Source organism: Typopeltis vanoorti, chromosome 12 (assembly GCF_054136105.1).
Source record: "Typopeltis vanoorti isolate ZY-2024b chromosome 12, IOZ_Tvanoo_1.0, whole genome shotgun sequence".
NCBI classification, from domain to species: domain Eukaryota; kingdom Metazoa; phylum Arthropoda; class Arachnida; order Uropygi; family Thelyphonidae; genus Typopeltis; species Typopeltis vanoorti.
The window spans coordinates 130,013,382-130,033,027 of NC_143560.1; the positions used below are offsets into that span (position 1 = coordinate 130,013,382).

General features: G+C 35.4%; 1 protein-coding gene and 1 non-coding gene across 5 annotated transcripts in view; one reads left to right on the forward strand and one right to left on the reverse strand.

The window, feature by feature from the left end:
- LOC150101225 (asparagine synthetase domain-containing protein 1) overlaps positions 1–19,646 on the forward strand; it is a 311,734-nt gene that overhangs the window by 38,539 nt on the left and 253,549 nt on the right. For all 4 annotated transcript variants that reach the window (XR_016549180.1, XM_090402011.1, XM_090402013.1 and 1 more), the window contains exon 3: positions 10,687–10,884. Coding sequence is in view for 3 of the 4 variants with exons in the window: in XM_090402011.1 (XP_090258137.1) it covers positions 10,687–10,884 (198 nt within the window). In the remaining variant the exon portion in view is untranslated. The remainder of the gene's footprint in view (positions 1–10,686; positions 10,885–19,646) is intronic.
- On the reverse strand, positions 18,789–18,894 carry LOC150101227 (U6 spliceosomal RNA). The gene has a single exon (XR_016549204.1). It is a non-coding gene; the product is annotated as a U6 spliceosomal RNA (small nuclear RNA).

Genomic DNA, 19,646 nt, shown 5'->3' on the forward strand with positions numbered 1-19,646 from the left:
TGTACTTTGTATTCTATTTTTAGTATAGTAGTTCCTGTAGTGTTCTTGTAGTCTTGCCCATAAAGACCTGATAGTAGAATCTGTGTAGTTGATATCACAGTCTTTTTGGCAAGGAATTTGTAGACTATGGTGTGGTGTTCTAATATTTCTTTGTGTATGTGTGAGATTTAGTGGGTTTTAGAAGTGTTGCCAATTTTTGGTTTGTGGTAAATACCAGTTTATAGTCAGTGTGTTTGAAAATGTATTTGTAGGCTTTGTGTGTTCTGGATGTATGGCAGTTTGATAACTTTTGTGTTGGTTGTTGGGTTGTTTTGAGGTTTTTGCTGTCCAGTTTGCGTAATTTATTAGTTGTGATTTTTAAAGATCTGTTGTAGTTTTTTTATTTCTGTGTTCAGATAATTATGGTTAGTTAAAAATTTGTAAGCATTTATAAATTGTGATAGGATGGCCAATTTTTTAACAGAATATGGATGGTATGAGTTGAAATGGAGGTAGTTTCTGATATGCATGGGTTTGTGGTATATTTTCATGGCTATTTTGTTGTTCTGATTAATGTCAGGTTTAAGAAATTGATGGATTTGTTCTGTTCGGTTTCTATGGTTAATTTTAGTCTGTTAAGAGATGCTTGTAAGGTGGTGATGTGTGTTGGTTCTCCAATGCATAGAATATTTTTCACGTATTTGCCATAGAAGGTGATGTCGGGGGGGGGGGGGGGGGAAGAGGAAAGGGTAGTGTAGGAGTGATTCTATGTGTGCTAAGAACAATTCCGCTAGTTGTCCACTGATGTTTTGGCCCATGAGGAGTCCAAAAATTTGAATATACAGGCTGTTGTTGAAGCAGTTTGCTGAGAACTCTCAGCAAACTGCTTCAAGTTTAGCAACAACTTTTGTTACTGTTTTCTGTCCATTAGCTTATTAATTCTGGGATGAATTGAAGCGATAGCCAAATGGAAACAGTCAGAAAGTTGCAGGCAGTTCCTCTGGTTCGTTTTAAGCAGTCATGGCAGAAAATGCACTTTCACAAAGATATATGGTGGAAAAACAAAGAAGAAATTTCATTGCCATTTCATGTAAATTTGGATATTCATTATGCGGAGGTTTCTGTGGTTAAGAAGTTCAATCGAATCATTCCGGTTTTGTGTTTGGTTTGGTTTCAAAACTAAGACAATTAAGATAATTCTCAATACAGCATCTACAAGAAACTTAAATAAACAAGATTTCAAGAATGCAGTCACCCTTCCTTATATCAAAAATGTAACATAAATTAGCCAAACTTCTCTACAAGTACATCATAAAAGTGACTTTCCTGCCACTTGAAAAAATATCAAAATCTCTTCATCCTCCGAAACCTCCACATCACCCAATGAAAAAACCAGGAGTTTATAATATTCACTGTTCCTGTGGCATCTGCTACGTAGGCCAGACGGGGAGATTGGGAGAAATCCGCATGAGCGAACATCAAAAGGATGTACAAAAAAAAAGAGAGAAAGTAAGTCTGGCTTAGCATTTCACACAGCTTCTACTGGGCATGATGTACTCTGGGACAGAATAAACATGTCCTACATTGATAAAAACTGTTTCACAAGAAAATTCAAAGAGGCAGCAAAATATGATTAAAATTCCCACACGATGCAATAAAAATCAAGGTTGGTTAGCGTTTATTAAAAATTTACCCAATTCAGACCTCAGACAGAGTGAAAGTGAACCACAGAACACGACATCAAATAGCGTTGTTTCCAGCTCACATGCATTGACAGTTGTATAGATCTGTTATTCCATTTTTTAATGAACATTTTTGATGTTCATAATACCAATAAATGAACTTGTTTTTTCATAATTTCTTATAGTTTGTGCTTTAAACTGTTAGTTATCTTTACCTTTGAAGATGTTAGTCTGCCGACTAACAAAACTTGTCGGGTTTGTTTTTTAGTACTTGTTTAGTTTTAATAAACAGTCTTTTTTTTTTTAATAAAAATGTGGTCACAAAACCGGAATGATTCGATTGGATATTCATTTTTCATTCATATCCAGAATTTTGAATTACTCATAGAATTAAACGTACTTTCCACTCCTTTGTCTGATGATAATTCAATAAGTTGAAGGGTTTCTTCATGGGAAAGGGCTTTTGTTGAACACAAAGGTGTGAACCCTTTGTGTTCAACAAAAGGGTTTACAATTCACATATTTTGCCTCGGAGACAAAATATGTATTATCATGTTAGGGATAATACTTTTCGAACGACAAGAACAACATCTTCAAGTGGGCTGCAATAATATCTGAAACTGGATTCTGTGAATAGAAATCATCTGCTTCCATAATATAATCTGAGTATGACTGAAATATTTCATTATTTCTTTCTGAAAATATATTAAGCCACAGTTTGAGTTTCGTTTTGAATGATTTGATCTTTTTCCAAGTATTTTTCCATCCAAATATTGTTGTATCTCGACCTTGAAGTTTTAAATTCAACTCATTTATGTAAGAAAATATGTTGCTGAGATATGTCAGCCTGGCTACCCATTTCCTATCCCGAAAATAATGGGAGACAGGTCACTTTTCTCATCGATTAGAAACAGCTTAACTTCCTTTCGGAGTTCATATAACCTCTTGAGAACTTTACCATAGGACAGCCAACGAACTTCCAAATGGAAAAGAAGATTTTGATGATCAGAGCTCATTTCATTGCACAATGCTTTTAACAGTCTTGTATTTAAAGCACTGTTTTTTATATAATTAATAAATTAACAGGTTGAGACAGATCTTCATTAAGCTTAAGTGCCATTTTTTGGAGGCCAGGTTTTGAATATGAATGTAGCAATGCATTGACAAGAAGTTATTGCCCACCATATCCTTAATTTTAGTGACTAAATCTGAATTTCTACCGTCAGTATAAACTTCAGTGCAATTTTTCCATTCAAGATCTCTCTATTCAATGAAACCATTTAAAACTTTGAAATTTTCACTGCTGGTAGTGTGCTGTTCTGAATATCTGTAGATTCGTTCAGTTGTAATACAAACAATTTCGATGTTTTAATTTTTTCACTGAGTTGCATTTCTATATCTTCTGCCATATCAGATATCTGCCTTTCAACTGTATCATTCAACAATGAGATGTCTTTCATTTTACTTGCCGCAGACTGGCCTAATACTTCATTACAAGCAGCAATCAAAGACTGCTTAATGAGTTCTTCACCAATGGAATATGGTTTTTTACATTTAGCTGTCTGTAATGATATTAGAGAGGATGCCCAGAATATTTCCAATATAAAATATTTATTCATGAAAAATGCTTAGAAAACTAAAATGAAAATGAAAAATTCTAGGAGAACTTCTTACGGCTTGGCATCAATTATACCAAGCACGTGTGTTATCCTTCTTGTTATGATTTTTGTGAGAAGTTTATACAATGTTCGTAAGAGGCTTATTGGACAGTAATTTTTTATTTCTTCTCTGTTTCCTTTTTTGTGCAGTAACACTAGGTTGATGTTGTTCCATTCGTCTGGGATTTTTCCTTCTAGACATTGATTAGGAATTATTATAATTACGGCTATTTTGCCTGCTTCAGTTTAGGAGTGCCCCTGTTTAAATGTCATTGGTTATTTACTCACGAATTCTTAGGGCATTGTAGATGTAAGTTTACCAAAACGTATATGTTGCATAAGGAAGAGAAATTTACACATACCTTTTTCTGGGTGTTGCGGCTTTTCTTCTTTATGCGATGTCCGAAAACTATTGAGTATGTGGAGGGGGGGGTAGGCAATTTTGGAGAATTAAATTAGAAAAACCGGTTTTTTTTTCCCGTAATATATATATAAACATATGTATTATATTACGTAGGGTGAGGGAAAGGTGAAAGGGTTGATTATTTATATAGGGGGAAGGAGAAAGGGGGTTGACGGGGTGCGGTCCGTTTCGACTATTCTCGGTCGTCATCTGAACACATTGGAAAAGTGGATGCTATGTCAGGTCGGGTAGGTGCTTCTGTTTTTGAAGTGTTTGTATTATCGCCTATTGGTCGGGGTTGTGACCTCAATTTTATGTTGTGAAGCTTCCAAACCTCGGAGATTATGTAGGGCCTGTTGATAGAGTTCGCGTCACATTTTATGGCTATTGTTTCCGATATTCTTAGCATTGTTTCATTGTCTTGTCTGTCTACTATGATGGCCTTGTCGATCTGCAGGGTATGTTTTTGTTCAAGGGCGTGAACAGCTATTTCTGTTTTTCCTGTGCTTTGTATTCGATTTTTCTTTTTGATGTTACGTTTTTTTAGTGTTTAGATGTTCTGGAATAGGGATGTTACAATTACGGTAGTGTTCTTGTAGTCTTGCCCATAAAGACCTGATGGTGGAACCTGTGTAAGTAATATCACAGTCTTTTTGGCAGGGAAATTTATGACATTTAAACAGGGGCACTCCTAAACTGAAGCAGACAAAATAGCCGTAATTATAATAGTTTATTAAGAGGAGTAACATGGGAGTTTTCCCAGAAATAATATACATAATCGATTAGGAATATTCAGGATGTGAGGGTATATTATCTCGCTTCCATATTTTATTAGTTCAATAATGATGTCATCATTGCCTGGTGCTTTGTTGTTTTTCATTTGTTTCAGTGTTTCCTTTAGTTCCTTAATTGTTATAATTGAGGTAAGGTTGAAGGGCATCCCTGTGTCGGGGGGGGGTTGGTATTATTTGGTACTTTTAATTAGTTTTAAATGAGACAATGCAAATTACATGGGGATACTATTAGAATAATGCCTTTATTTTGGCTCCCAGTTCTAAGACATATGGAATCTCTCCATTTAAGGAGAAATTGGAATTTACAACAAGAGTTTAATAAAATATTGGAAGCTGCATTTCATCCTATTCATCATGGTATAAATACCAGATTCATTTGATTAAAATCAAGATATCTGCAGTTGAATATGCCAAGAAACTTGCTTCTAACTATACGACAAACTAGCTGCATTGCACTCAGAGCAGATTGCTTCACAAATGGGGAATACGAACCTCTCCACCATGTGACAGGCAGAAAACAAGACTCATCATTACATTACCAAGTGTTCAAATTTCAGATGCAGTCAAGAAGATCTTTCTGTTTCACTTGAGGCAGTTCATTGGCTGGAAAATTGGTTTAGATCTGAAAATTTGATTTTTGTTCTTAATTCCTTTTTCTACATCTTGTTATGTTTTGAATATGTATATTATGTTTGTAATCATTCATTTTGTATATGAATGATTACAAATATAATGAACACATAAATACGCTTAAAGTCCATATATAAAGGGTCCTCTTATCATGATGAGAATCAAATTTGGGTGTCTTTTTCATAGAGTGCATTGTCCAACAATTCTTCCAAATGTGATATGGCTATGTTTGTTATTAAAGCAAGTTTTATTTTATTTATTTGTTTTGTATTTTTTTGTTACATCTCTTAATACATAATAATGAATTAAAATTGGACTTTTCTGCCATTTTTTATCTGTTTAACTGCATTAAACTGATAAAATCGCAATGCAAGTACAGGACTTTCACTGTGATTATTATTGAAGTACACTGTCATTTGAGGAGTGCATGACCCAAAATGTGCTCAGGTAATGACTAATACCTGTATCATAAATATACCTTGCATGCAAGCTCAAAGATTTCTTGAAATTGTTGAGTTTGTTTGTACATGACACAGGATTACTTAAGAATCAATGCTAGATTACTGGGAGGATATTTCCATATAGCCTTTAAAGAATGAAGAGAACTAACCAGAGTTTTTGACTTAGCGTCTAATCATCACCTTTTCATGGTGCATCCCATTAGTAGGTGTCTTCCTAAATGCTGAATGGACAAGAGTTTGCTGACAGTTTGGGATTTAGCTAAAGAAATTATATTCTGCATTAGCTTAAACTAAGAGACATTGATGGCACAACAAAATGAAACCATGCCAGCTGGAGTTGAGTTTCATCCAGTTTAACATGGTCTCTGTTTTTGTCAGGAAACCAGGACAAACAGTGAAAAGTCAGCCACTTGAACAAATTCCAAATCAGCAGCAACCGAATTCAAGACAGGTGGCATACACATAAGAAGTATCAAAGAAAGAGAAGTAGAACTGGAAGAAGAATTATAGAAGTACTACATCAATATAATTGGTGTTACCAGGACAAAGAAGACAAAAACCAGTGATATTCTTCAAAATAATACCTACAAGATGTAATATTCAGGCAAGAATGACCAAGGAAAGCATGTCGTAGTGGCTACAGTATTCAACAATAAACATGATGATTATCTTGAATGACAGAAAGTGTTGATGTGGGTTAATATCACTACTTAAAAATGGAAAATTTGACTGTGCCTATATCATTCTCATAGAAGGTTCTGTTGTGAAAGAAGTGGAATTTTTTTTTGAGTCATTAGATATGGCAGATGACGAACTAGTAAAGGAAAAGTTGATCCTTGGTGATCTAAACAGCAGAGGAAATGATTGCCGGGCATATGGAAATGCACTGGGAAAATTTGGAGAAAAGGCCTTAGCTTGTAAGTACCTGCTGGATTTCTGTTCTGGACATCTAATTATTAGTGTGATCTAATCATTAGTAACACTGCATTCCAACATAAAGTTGTGTATAAATTCACATGGAGAAAAGATACAGCAAATAAGAAAAAGTCTCATTGACTATGTTATTGTTGATAGTGATGTTATCATGCTTTCAGGACACAAAAGTATACAGAAAATTTGAAATAGGAAGCCATCACCATTTAGTTTTGAGTAGGATGAAATTGAATATCATACTCGAAAGAAAAGTATGTAGGAAAATTTTAAAAAGAATCGGCATCATGCAACAAGAGGTGAGCTCATAATACAAAAAATCAAAAGTTTATAGCAAGTAAGTGAGAATACAAAGAAAAATGTAAGAAGGCAAAGCACTGTTTAAAAGTAGTTAACCAAAATGGGAAGACTGTTCTTTCATTCAATAAAATTGAACAGTGAGTAGCACTCATTATATTAAATGTGTAGACTTAACTATGATTTGAGATAAAACTTTAATAACATTAAAATTCTTGTGTTTTGACACTTATATTAATGTAATCTTTTCACATTTGACAACCGTAAATGCTGTATGGTGACTCCCATACCTCCACCGGAATTCAGGAGTGACGTCTTCTGCTAGAATTAGTGGTAGGTTTGCAGATTCCCTTTCCTCACAGAGTTTATAGGACAATCACAAGCATCCATGCCCATAGTGGGATTTGAACCCACAGCCTCTTGACTGGAGAGTGGACACACTAACCACTCGACCAACCAGGCTAGCATTGTAATCTTTAAGAATATATATACAAGATGTTTCAAATTAAAGTACTCCTATTCAGAGCAATCTGTAGAGAGAACTAGTAGACCAGGTACACTCAAACTTAACTAGAGAATATGTATGCCACAGTAAAATAAATTTTTGGTTTTATTATGTAAATATTCTGTATTATGTATCATAAGCCATCATCAGTACAATTATCGAACAACAATGGGAATTGAATTAGAAAACAGTAGAGCACATGCTTAAATTGGAATCCCTCTAGATATTATTATTATTATTATTAACATCTAACATCTGCTCTTAGACGGCATTGGAGGACAGAAAGGAACTATATGCAAGAGACCATTTGCCTTTGAATGAGGAAGCATGTAGGCATCTAGAGAGATTGCTGTTCTCTGAATGAGTTGATGTGTCAGTGCAGAGGAAACTAGAATTCCTAGGGTGGATTGGGTGGAATAAGTTGATATGTCAGTGCAGGGAAACTAGAATTCCCCTATCTTCCAAGCACCCATTCCTCTTGTGGGAATGGGTGCTTGGAAGACGGGGGGAATACATCAGGTAATGCTCAGTCCAGTGGAGTCTGGAGGGGATAATGATAGGTAAAGAAACAGTGACCTTTTTATGCTTTACACTAAAGCTAAGAATATCCAGAATAAAGGAGATGAATTGATGGCACTGATAGCATCAGCCTGTCCGAAGATTATTGGGATCTCTAAGACGTGGTTGATGGAAGATGATATAATAACAGGAATAGAAGTAGCATGGTACAGCATTTTTTGGGAAAATGCAGTGCTGAAGTACTGCTAATGATAAGTGATGACTATGTCCTCTCAGAGTGGAGGCTTTGGAGGGCAGTGACACTAATGGTTTTGAAAGCATATGGTGTGAGGTAGAGGTGGGCAAGACAGCATATTTAGTGAGGTGTTACTACAAGCCAAGGAGCACAGTGGGTGGGGACCAGGAGACAGTTGAGCTTGGCAAGTGCAAGAAGAATGATTGTTATAACTACTGCAGTTCAAATTGGGAAGAGGAAAATGCATGTAATAATGAAGTAATGGAATTCCTAGAATTCTTAAGGGACAAATGCCTTAGGCAACATATAATACAAGGAACAAGAGGTACAAGAGTTTTGGATTTGGTCATAGCATCACAAGAGCTGATTATAACTGAGATGACATCTCTTTCCCCAATTGGAGAGAGTGACCATGTGGTTTTGACTTGAAACATGAATAGACATACAGGAATATCAAAGGGAAGGGAACGTATGTGAAATTATAAGGCGGGTGATTATAATAGTCTTAGATATCAACTTGGGACAGTTTCACGGGGGGCAGAATTATAAGGACGAGATATCATTGGTGCTTAAGAAATTGTGAAGGAGTTTAGCAGCAATCCACAAAGCTGTATTCCATGAGTGAAGAAGAGGACACAATTTGGAGTAAGGTGGATGACAAACAATATCAATCAGGAACTGCAGGTGAAAAAGACGTTACGGGATAGATATAATGAGAGGGGTGGAGAGCAGATGCATCAAGAATATAAGAGATGGACCAGGAGATTGACTAGTATGGTAAGGAAGGCAAAACTGGAATATGAGAAGAGATTGGCCCTAAGATCCAAAGAAAATGCAAAGGAAATATTTAGCTACGTGGCCAGTAGGAGGAGAAATGATTGTGGAAGAATGACATTGTGAGATAAAAATTGATGCAGAGGACATAATGAAGTTGTTCAATGAAACACTATTGGAGTATTTTATCCTGCAGAAGTAGATTTTAATACTAGAGGGGGATAGGGCAGGTTCGAGGTTTAGAGGTATAAGAGGAGAGTGTGTTCCAAATACCGAGTTCTCTGGATGTCACTAAAGCTGTGGGACTGGATGGTATTTCGCCAAGGGTTTTGAGAGAATGTGCTAAAGAACTGACAACTCTGTTGACCTGGGTTTTCACTGACAGTATTGCTATTGGAAAGTAAGGCCACGAAAGTTAGAATTGTCAAATAGTGGTATTTCCAGGTGATGTATGGGTGTGAAAGCTGGATTATTAAGAAGAAAGATAGAAAGAAAATTGATTCATTTGAATTATATGTGTGGAGGAGACTTAAGAATCCCATGGATTACAAGAATAACAACAAGATTACAAGAACAGAAAGTTTTAGAGAATATATATATGCTGGCTTGGTTGGCCGAGTGGTTAGCGTATCCGCTCTCCATCCAAAAGGCTGTGGGTTTGAATCCCGCCGTGGTCATGGATGTTTGTGATTGTCTGTGAAAATACTAATGGTGGTGGTGGTCGGCGGTAGATGGAGTTGGTGTATATGATGGAGGTAGTTGCGGTTGGTGGTGATGGAGTTGTAGAGTAGGTGCCCTCCCTCGATGAGTCTTTAGACTCCCTGGAGGTGCTATGTAATAATAATAATAATAATAATAAAAACAGAATACTCCTTGTAGTCGATTATCTCTAAATAGAAGTTGATTGTACTTTTGACATATTATGTGAGGTGATGACAGTTATGTTGGTGAAGACTGAGGGAATGAGAAGAAGAGAAAGAGCACAAAAGAGTTGGATGGACAACATAAATGAACTTACAATTACTGAAAGAAAGGATAAGAGGCCAAGTAGGATTGGGAGCCTTTGTTCACAGGATCACCAAGAGTAAAAAACGACTGGATGGCACATAACAACAACCTACCAAATCTCACAAAGAGACCCTCACATTAAATTTTCCAAACAATTTCATCTTAGCTGCTTAATAAACTGTCTTATTATTATTTGGCACCATTAGCTGAACTATAATCACGCAGAAGCCTAAGTAGTGCAATTGGAAGATTGACAACACATTGTACCCTTTGATTGAAAAAGGCTTAAGTTCGATACTTGTCATGACATGAAGAATCTTTATATGAATTTTTTCAGCTGAAGGTGAGTTAACCTACTTCATCTGGAGGTAGCAGGATTTTTTCTCCCAGAAACTCGGGTATTTCATGCCACATGCAGACAAGTTGACCCTTCAGAACACATGCAATTTACAGACAAAAAATACTAGTAGTGGTGGTGGTAAGCAATTGATGTAGATGATGATGGTTGTGGTAGAGGTTCGGTGTAGTTGGTGGATGTAGTGGTAGAGAAGGAGAGTCGTAGTGTAGGTGTCCTCCCTCAATGAGCCTTCGTACTCCTTGGAGGTGTCATGAAATAATAGTAATCATAATAATAAGTAAAGCTTCAAATAACCCATTCAAACAAACACAGCACTAAGTTAAAGTTATCTTAACTAAATCTAAATTTGTTAACTAAGTCTAACACAGATTATGCAGTATTCTAGTTATAAAGCAAACTATGTTATCTTTTTCAATAACTGAATTTATTATGAAAGTGCATTTTATTCTTTAGGGTGATGATATGTTGGCCTTGTTAAAGAGGAGAGGACCAGATTATTATAACAGCAAAACACTCTATATTGATAATTTCATTTTAAAGTTCTATGCCACTATTCTTCACATGAGAGGACCTGAGATTATTCCTCAGCCAGTAGAAGACAGTAAACAGAATCTTCTATTATGGAATGGAGAAATATTTGGAGGCCTAGAGGTAGGTACTTTTAGATTAAATTTGCGTTTGTTATAATCAGAATGCGGTGCAACTCATTTATATGCGATCGCCATCCATAAACATACAATCCACAATAAACATGTTTGTGTCACAACATTAGGTGATACATGTTGATGTGATGAATTATTTTGCATTATCTGCAGTATTTTTGTTTTAGATGTTTATATCATAGCAGTAAGTGGCACATAGTGATGTCATTTTAATGCCATGCTGCTTTAATTCTAATGTTGTTTTTAACCTAAACTTTCATAAATAGTAAAAATAAGAAGTACTGATTAAGTTTAGTCTGCAAAAGATATTAAAAAAAAAAAAAACGCCAGTAACCACTGATTCTTCTTGTGTAAAGGTTTGAACTTTGTGTCATTCCTAACAGTCGCATTTATTTTGCTTTGTTTGAACATTCTGGAAATCGCTAGACCTCTTCTTTCGTCTCTTGATTTTCCTTACCTACTGCTTGGACATTAAGGTGATATTTTGTGATGATTTTAATGTTAACAGTTTGACCTGGCTTCCCTTTTCCAGTACCACTGGCTTAGCAGGAACAGATAGTGTTTTGGTCTGTCAGCATAACCTGGTGTACCGAACACACTTGGCAGGGGTTCTGTGATACCAGTTAGAGAGTGAAACTGTTTAGGAAGTTAAATAATTTTTGCCAGTTAAATAATAATGTATATATCTTCTTCTTCTTCCTAACATGGATTTTAGGCCAAGTGGCCAGTTCCGGTCTCTTGTCATCTCTTTCTTGGTCTTCCCATTCTTCTTTTTTCACTTATTTTGTGTGTCTCTATAATATTTTTGATAGCCTGCTGTTGTCCATTTGATTTAAATGTTCTAGCCATGTTTGTTTATACTGTCTTATGTAATAATTAATTGGTTTTATTTTCAGGAATTGTATGATTTCTTCATTTGTTTTATAGTCCCACTTGGTATATCCAGCTGTTTTTCTAAGGAACTTCATTTCTGCTGTTTGAATTTGTTTTTCATCTTTCCTTTTTATGGTCCATATTTCACTTCCATATAGTAGAATTGGTTTTGACAAGACATTCTGATTCTAGTGTGTTTTTGTACTAGGGATGGCTTAAATATATTATTTATTATGCCTTTTACTTTGACAAAGTTTGATATTTTAGTGTCTATGTCTTTTTTTTTTCTTTGTATGATAAATCAAAACCCAAGTATCTAAAAGTATTTACTTGTTCTAATATTTTATTATCTATCACAACTTATTACTGGGTTTTCTCCTTTGAATGCCATTATTTTTGTTTTTTCTTTAGATATTGTCATATTATATTGTTTTGAGATAACATTTAATAATTTTAATGATCTTTGTAAATCATCTTCTGATGTAGCCAATACTATTCATCTGCAAATAGTAGTGTATCTATCTTCATTTGTGGGGTTATTTGTATACCAAATGAGTTATACTGTTTACAAATTGTTATAATTTTATTTATATATATATATTGAAATGCAGAGATGAGAGGGTACATCCTTGTACTCTTCTTTTTTTATATTAAAGATACCAAACTATTTTAAACCTGGTTTTTTCTCCATTTCCCAAGTAAGCAAACAGACAAGTAAATCAAGTCAATGTCAAGTTCTTTACTAATATCCTTGTTTTTAATATGATATTGCCATTGATGATATCTGTTCATGCCTATAATCTTTCTCAAGACTCTCATATCTGTGGTCTCTAGTCTTTGGTCAAGTGTTTTACTTCTGACCCAGCTCTCTGATCCATAAGTTAAAACTGGTTTGAACACTGTCTTGTATACAGCTAATTTAGTGTTCTGACTAATTTCTTTCTTATTCCATATGAATTTATTCAATTGACTTCCCACCATACCAGCTGTGCTGATTCTGTTGTATATTTCTATATTTAATTTACCATCTTCCTTGTTAAAATAAAATTAAGATTATCACCTAAATGGCTACAAGTAACAAGAACAGAAAGAAAAATTGAAACATTTGTTTATAAAACTAGACTATTGAATGACACAAATGTACAATGGCTATATGAACAAAGAATTAACCAGTATCTAGATAAAATAAAACAAAATGAAGAAATAGAAATAGAATGGCTTAATATAAAAACGATACTAAATGCAGCAGCAAATGAAAGCTTAGGAAAGACCAAAAAATTCAATAAAAGAAAAAAACTGAAGATCTGGGATGATACAATCAAAGAAATAATCAAAAAGAAAAAAGAAGCCTATCACAAATGGTTAAGCAGTAAAAGATTAGAAGATGAAATAGAATATAAAAGAATAAGAGCCATAGCTAAAAGAGAAGTCAGAAAAAGACATAGAGAATCATGGAATAAATTTGTTTCTAATTTAGAACATGATTTATATAAAATAAGACCCAATGTATATAAGATTTTGAAACACCTAAATGCAGATACCAAAGAAAACATAAAATTAAACACTGAAATGAAATTAGAAGAATTTCTGAATTACTACACAGAACTGTGGACAGACAAATATTTTAAAAAAGACAACTGGCAAACAATTAAAGAAATTGAAAGGAAATAACTGAAGAAGAATTAGAAATCAGCCTGAAAGAAACAAGAAACGGAAAATCACCTGGAGAAGATAAGCTAGGTTCAGAACTATATAAATACGCAGGAACAAGATCCAAAGGAAGACTCTTATTATTTTTAAATAAAATTTACTCAACTGGTATCCCCCCAATAGAATGGAAAAAAGCAATTATGATTCCTATCTTTAAGAAAGGTAATGGAGATGACCCTAAAAACTATAGAAGTATCAGTATACTAAATTCATGTTACAAAATATATAGCAGAATCTTAAATAAAAAAATAATGAAATATTCCGAAAACTTTATTCTAGGGGTACAAAATGGATTTAGAAAAGGACGATCATGTATAGACCCAGCCTTCTGCCTAAAATTAATAATAGAGAAAAGAAGAGAATATAATTTAGAAACACATATTGCATTTATTGACTTTGAAAAAGCATTTGACAAAGTTAAAAGAAACATATTATTTAACATATTAAAAGAAAGACAAATACGAAATAATATCCTAAAAGCTGTCACAAGTATATGTGAAAATAATCAAATACAAATAAGATTAAATCATGAGCTATCATATACAAGAGAGATAAACCAAGGGGTCTGACAGGGATGTCCCCTCTCAGCAACTCTTTTTAATATCTACTTAAATGAAATAATAATAAAATGGAGTAAAAATTTTCATCAAGGAATTAAACTTTCACCTACAGTTAACTTAAACACTCTCCTCTTTGCAGACAACCAAATAATAATTACAAATTCTGAAGATAACTTACAGTAAGCTATTTTAGATCTAAATGAGATAGCCAAAGATTATGGTATGATAATATCAACGGAAAAATCAAAAACTATGGCCTTTAAAGGACAAGATCCAGCAAGAACTAAAATAGTATTAGATAACAAGATCTTAGAACAGGTGAATTCATTTAACTACCTAGGATGTATGATCACTTATGAAAATGAAAAAGATATAAACATAAAAATTGCAAAATATTTAAAAATAACAGGAGTAATTAACTCTATATTTAAACCAAACCTAGTTCAAAAACAAACCAGGCTAAAAGTATACAGTACATTAGCCCTACCGGTCTTAATGTATGGAAGCGAAATCTGGACAATAAAACAAAAAGACAAACAAAGTTTAACAACAGCAGAAATGAAATTTATGAGAAAAACTGCAAAGTATACCCTATTTGATCACAAAAGAAATGAAGATATTATGAAAGAATTAAACCAAGAACCAGTAATTGAAAAAATTAAAAAATATAAACATAGATGGATGGAACACGTTCAAAGAATGAAAACAGAAAGATTACTAAAACAAGCCTTAAAGTACAAGCCATTAGGAAAAAGAAAACTAGGACGTCCTCTTAAACGTCCTCTTTTGTCATGTTGTACCATCATTTTTTATTTTGGTTTAACCAATAAGAATACAATTTGGTCGGCTAAATCCCAAATTGCCAGCCCCTCCTCGTTCGTTCAGTATCCAATCAGATACCCAACAGGGTGCACCACGAGAAGGTGAGGATTGGACATTTTGTCAGAAGCCCTGGTCGGTTCTCTGCATTTCTTTATAGACTATGTGGAGGTCTCCTCTCAGTTATACAGCTTTGACCCTTAAGCACTCCCTATTATTATTATTATACTGGCCTCCATGTAGTCAAAAGACTCATTGCGGAAGGTCCTTCCTAGGAAACACAAAGTCTATCAAGACTTATCGTGGGAGGTCCCTCCTAGGAAACGCAAAGTCTATCATACCACTCCTTAAACTCATTGACCATTCTCGCTCTCACCACTCCATCAGGCAATGCATTCCATGGTTCAACCACCCTCCATGCAAAGAACACCACTCCTCATCCTCTTGCTCACAGTTTCCTTTCTTAGCTTCCAGGGATGGTCCCTTGCCATCGCTCCTTCCCACTATTCCACCAAGCAAAAGAACTCCCCAGTGTCAAACCTGTAACCACCTCTGAACAGTTTAAAAGTCTTAATCATATCACCTCTCCTTCTTCTATCCACCAAACTCTGCAGTCCACATTCCCTCAACCCATCCTCATAACTAACATTGTACAGTCCTGAAACTTTACTTCTCCAGGATGAAATACTCCAATAAAGTGTTCATTAAACAATTCCAATATGTCCTCTGCATCAGTCACTCTAATCCCATTTTTATCCCACAATGTCATTCTTCCACAATCATTTCTTCTCCTACTGGCCACATAGCCAAAAAATTCCCTTGGATGTTCTTTGGGTCTTAGGGGAAATCTTTTCTCATATTACAGTTTACTATATTTACAGTTTACCATATTTCTCATATTTACAGTTTACCATACTAGTCATTCTCCTGGCCTGTGTTCTTATATTCTTCATGCATCTGCTCTTCACCTGTCTCCTTATATCTCTTCCATAGCCTCTTTTTCACATGCAGTACCCGTTGTCATCCACTTTACTACAAAATGGGTCCTCTTCTTCACTTGTGGAATATAGCTTACTATTGCTGCTAACAAATATTCCTTCACAATTTCCCAAGCACTGATGATATCCCGGCCTTCCAATTCCTCCCTCCATTAAACTTCCCCAAGTTGATATCTATGACTATTATGATCACCTGCCTTTTAATTCCACATTTACGTTCCCATCTCTTTGTTACTCCTGCATGTCTATTCATCTTCCAAGTCAAAACCACATGGTCACTCTCTCCAACTGGTGGGAGAGATATCATCTCAGTTATTATCAACTCTTCTGATGCTGTGACCAAATCCAAAACTCTTGAACCTCTTGTTCCCTCTATTACATGTTGCCTAAGGCCTTTGTCTCTCAAGAATTGTAGAAATTCCATTCACATATTTCTACATGCATCTTCCTCTTCCCAATTTATACCACTGCTGTAGTTAAAAATCTCCCATAACAGTTATTCTTCTTGCACTTGCCAAGCTCAACTGTCTGAACATCTCCTGCTCCCCACCCTCTGTGCTCCTTGGTTTGTAGCAACACCCCACTAAATATTGTGTCTTGCCCACCTCTACCTCACACCATATAGTTTCGAAATCATTAGTTTCACTGCCTTTCAAAGCCTCCACTCTTAGAACATAAGTCATCACTTATCATAAGCAGTACTCCACCACGCTTTGCCTTCCTATCCTGCCAAAAAATGCTGTACCCTGCTACCTCTATTCCTGTTATTATATCCTCCTCTGTCAACCACATCTCAGTGATCCCAATAGTCTTTGGCCAGGCTGATGCTATCAGCGCCACCAATTCCTCTCCTTTATTCCAGATACTCCTGGCATTAGTATAAAGCATAAAAATGCCACTGTTTCTATACCCAGCATTATCCCCTCTAGACTCCACTTGGCTTAGCGTTACCTGATGTCGTCCCCTTCTCCCATGTATCCATTCCCACAAGAGACCAACCCTGCTACCATCCACCCTGGACATTCTAGTTTCCTTGCATTGCCACACTGACTCGTTCAGAATAGCAATCTCTCCAGATGCCTACGTCCTTCCTCATTCAAACGCAAGCAGTCTCTTGCATACAATTCCTTTCTGTCCTCAAACACCCTTCAAGTATCAAGCATCCACATATTCCAATCCTCTCTTCTAACACATTCTAGCTATTATGTTATTTAATATTACTGTTCTTCTACTCAGCTCATCACTATCATACCTAGGCATCACACACACTATCATTCCTCTCTGCGTCTTTCTTCTTTCGTACATCCTCAAGCAAGAATACTCATCTCTCTCTCTCTGCCCAATTTACATTACCTCTGAAGTCATTTGTTCCCACCATCACAATCATCTCCTTTCATCATCCATCCTTTCACCCCTCTTTCTATCGTTCCTCCAGGCAAACACTCCTCACTCATCCTATCTTGAACACCCAGATCATTGAGTCCCCATACGTTACACCTCTTACCACCCTTTTCCTCAATTGCTCACATGCATCCCCTCACTCTCTCTCTCTCTCTCTCTCTCCTCTAACACTTTCTCTCTCTGTGTTCCCTACTTACCTACATTCCTGACATCACTCTATACCTGGGTCCAGTGCTCCCTTGCATTATTCTCATTCCCATAACTCTCTCTCTCATTTCCTCTCTTCCACTGTTCGTATTCTCTTCTCTTCTCTTCTATCATTCCCACAACTCTCTCTCTCTCTCATTTCTCTCTTCCCCTTATCCTATTCTCTCTTCTGTCATTCACATAACTCTCTCTCATTCCCTCTCTTCTATTGTTCCTATTCTCTCCTCTTCTGTCATTCCTATAACTAACTCTCTCTCATTCCCTCTCTTCTACTGTTCCCATAACTCTCTCAGTCCCTCTCTTCTACTATTCCTATTCTCTCCTCCTCTACCATTCCCATAACTCTGTCTCTCCTACTCTGATTCTCCTTGCATTCGTCTCATCCATTTGCCTAATCTCATCTTTCACACATTTCATCTCATTCCCTATATATTCCACCTCCACTTTTAGCTTATCTATCTCTCTTTGCAAGTCAGCCATTCTTATTTGCCATTCATCCTCCCAATTGAGACCATCTGCGAATTCACAATCCTTTAACCTTTCCATACTCTCCACTCTCATTATTTTATTCATATTTCTCTCACCCTCTATCATACCACTCATCTCTCTTTGTGGAGAATCTCCTGCTTCTGACTCAACATGGTCAGTTATAGTCATCTCTAATTCACCAACTTCCTCCCATTGCCTGCATTTTGCGCATATACATATTTTCTCCTTATCTCACCTGTCACATATACAACCACCGGGATGCATACATTCCACAAGTCCTGCATGCCACAAAATCCCGCATGATATCACATAAGAGTCATTAAATGGGGGAGGACTTGTTGATACACCATTTGCAATTTTAACTGCTGTTGCCGTCATTATTCAAAATAGTGTCAACGAACTATTACAACTAAACGTTAAATAAGTATATGGGAATATAACTATATAAGTAAAAGTACAAAGAAATACAAACAAAACATTTAAGTATACTAAATATAAATAAAATAAAACTAAATAATGAAAACTTATGTTATCTTTGTTTTCTCTTCCACCGTTATGTGTCTGATTCCTCATACCTCATTCCTCAACCCCGTCTTCTCGTTAACCAAAATACACAATATAGTAACTACAACTAACTTCAGAAACCACCACTAAAGGACACTCGTATTCCAGAAAAACAACATAGCAGAAATCTCGAAATAATGCCAGCAGCACACAGGGTTGCCAGGTGCTCTTCCCAAGTACTAACTGGTCTCAGGTTTTCTTAACTTCAGTGATCAGGCGAGAACTGGTGCTTTCAAAGCAATCTGGCCGCTGCCAAAAAAAAAAAAAAAAAAAAATTTTTTTTTTGCTTCACGATTTTGTGTGTCATCCTTGTGTAGAGCCAATGCTAATCTGCTCTGTATTGTTCCAATTTTAGTATATGCCAAAGCAAGTATTTTCCTATTTTTCATCTTCTTTATTGTATTTTTCTAACATTGTTCTAGTTCTAACATTGTGATATTTTCTATTAGGTCATTCTTTGTCTTATAAAATTTTATTTCATTGTTCTCATCTGTCCAGAAATTTTGGAAATAGGTCACCCATTTTTCTAAATCTATTGTTTGTATTTTTATCTTTTCTTTTATATCTTTATTCATGTATTTGATTACTTTATAGGTTTTGGGTTGTGACTTAAGTAAATCCTTTTATTGTTCTGTTATGAAATTGTTCCATCTCAATGTTTTTTCCTTAGTTCTCGTTTTGCAATTGTACTGTTTCTTTTATACTCTATTTCTGCTTCTATTGTTTTGGAATTTAGCCATTTCTGTTAACTGTCCTTTTTTGTTTTTATTATATTTTCTATTTCTTTGTTCCAGTCTTGTAGTCATTTTTTTCCTAATCCATTTGCACTTTATTCCTAAGGTTTCTGTTGCTGATTTTGTGAGAATTTATTTCATTTTCCCATTCATCTTCTATGTCACTTGATTCATGTGTGGTTTCTGTTTTTAAATTTGTGCATTTTTGATATTGTTGTCTACCTCGGGGATCCTGTAATGAAGAAATTTTGTAGCTTGGCTGGTAAGAATTTTCAATTTTATGTGTTTTTAGCCACTTTGGTTTAAATCAAATTTTTGCTGATACCATAAAATGATCAGAGTTTAATTCAAAGCCTCAATATGCTCTTATGTCTAAAATTAACTCGTCTAATTTAA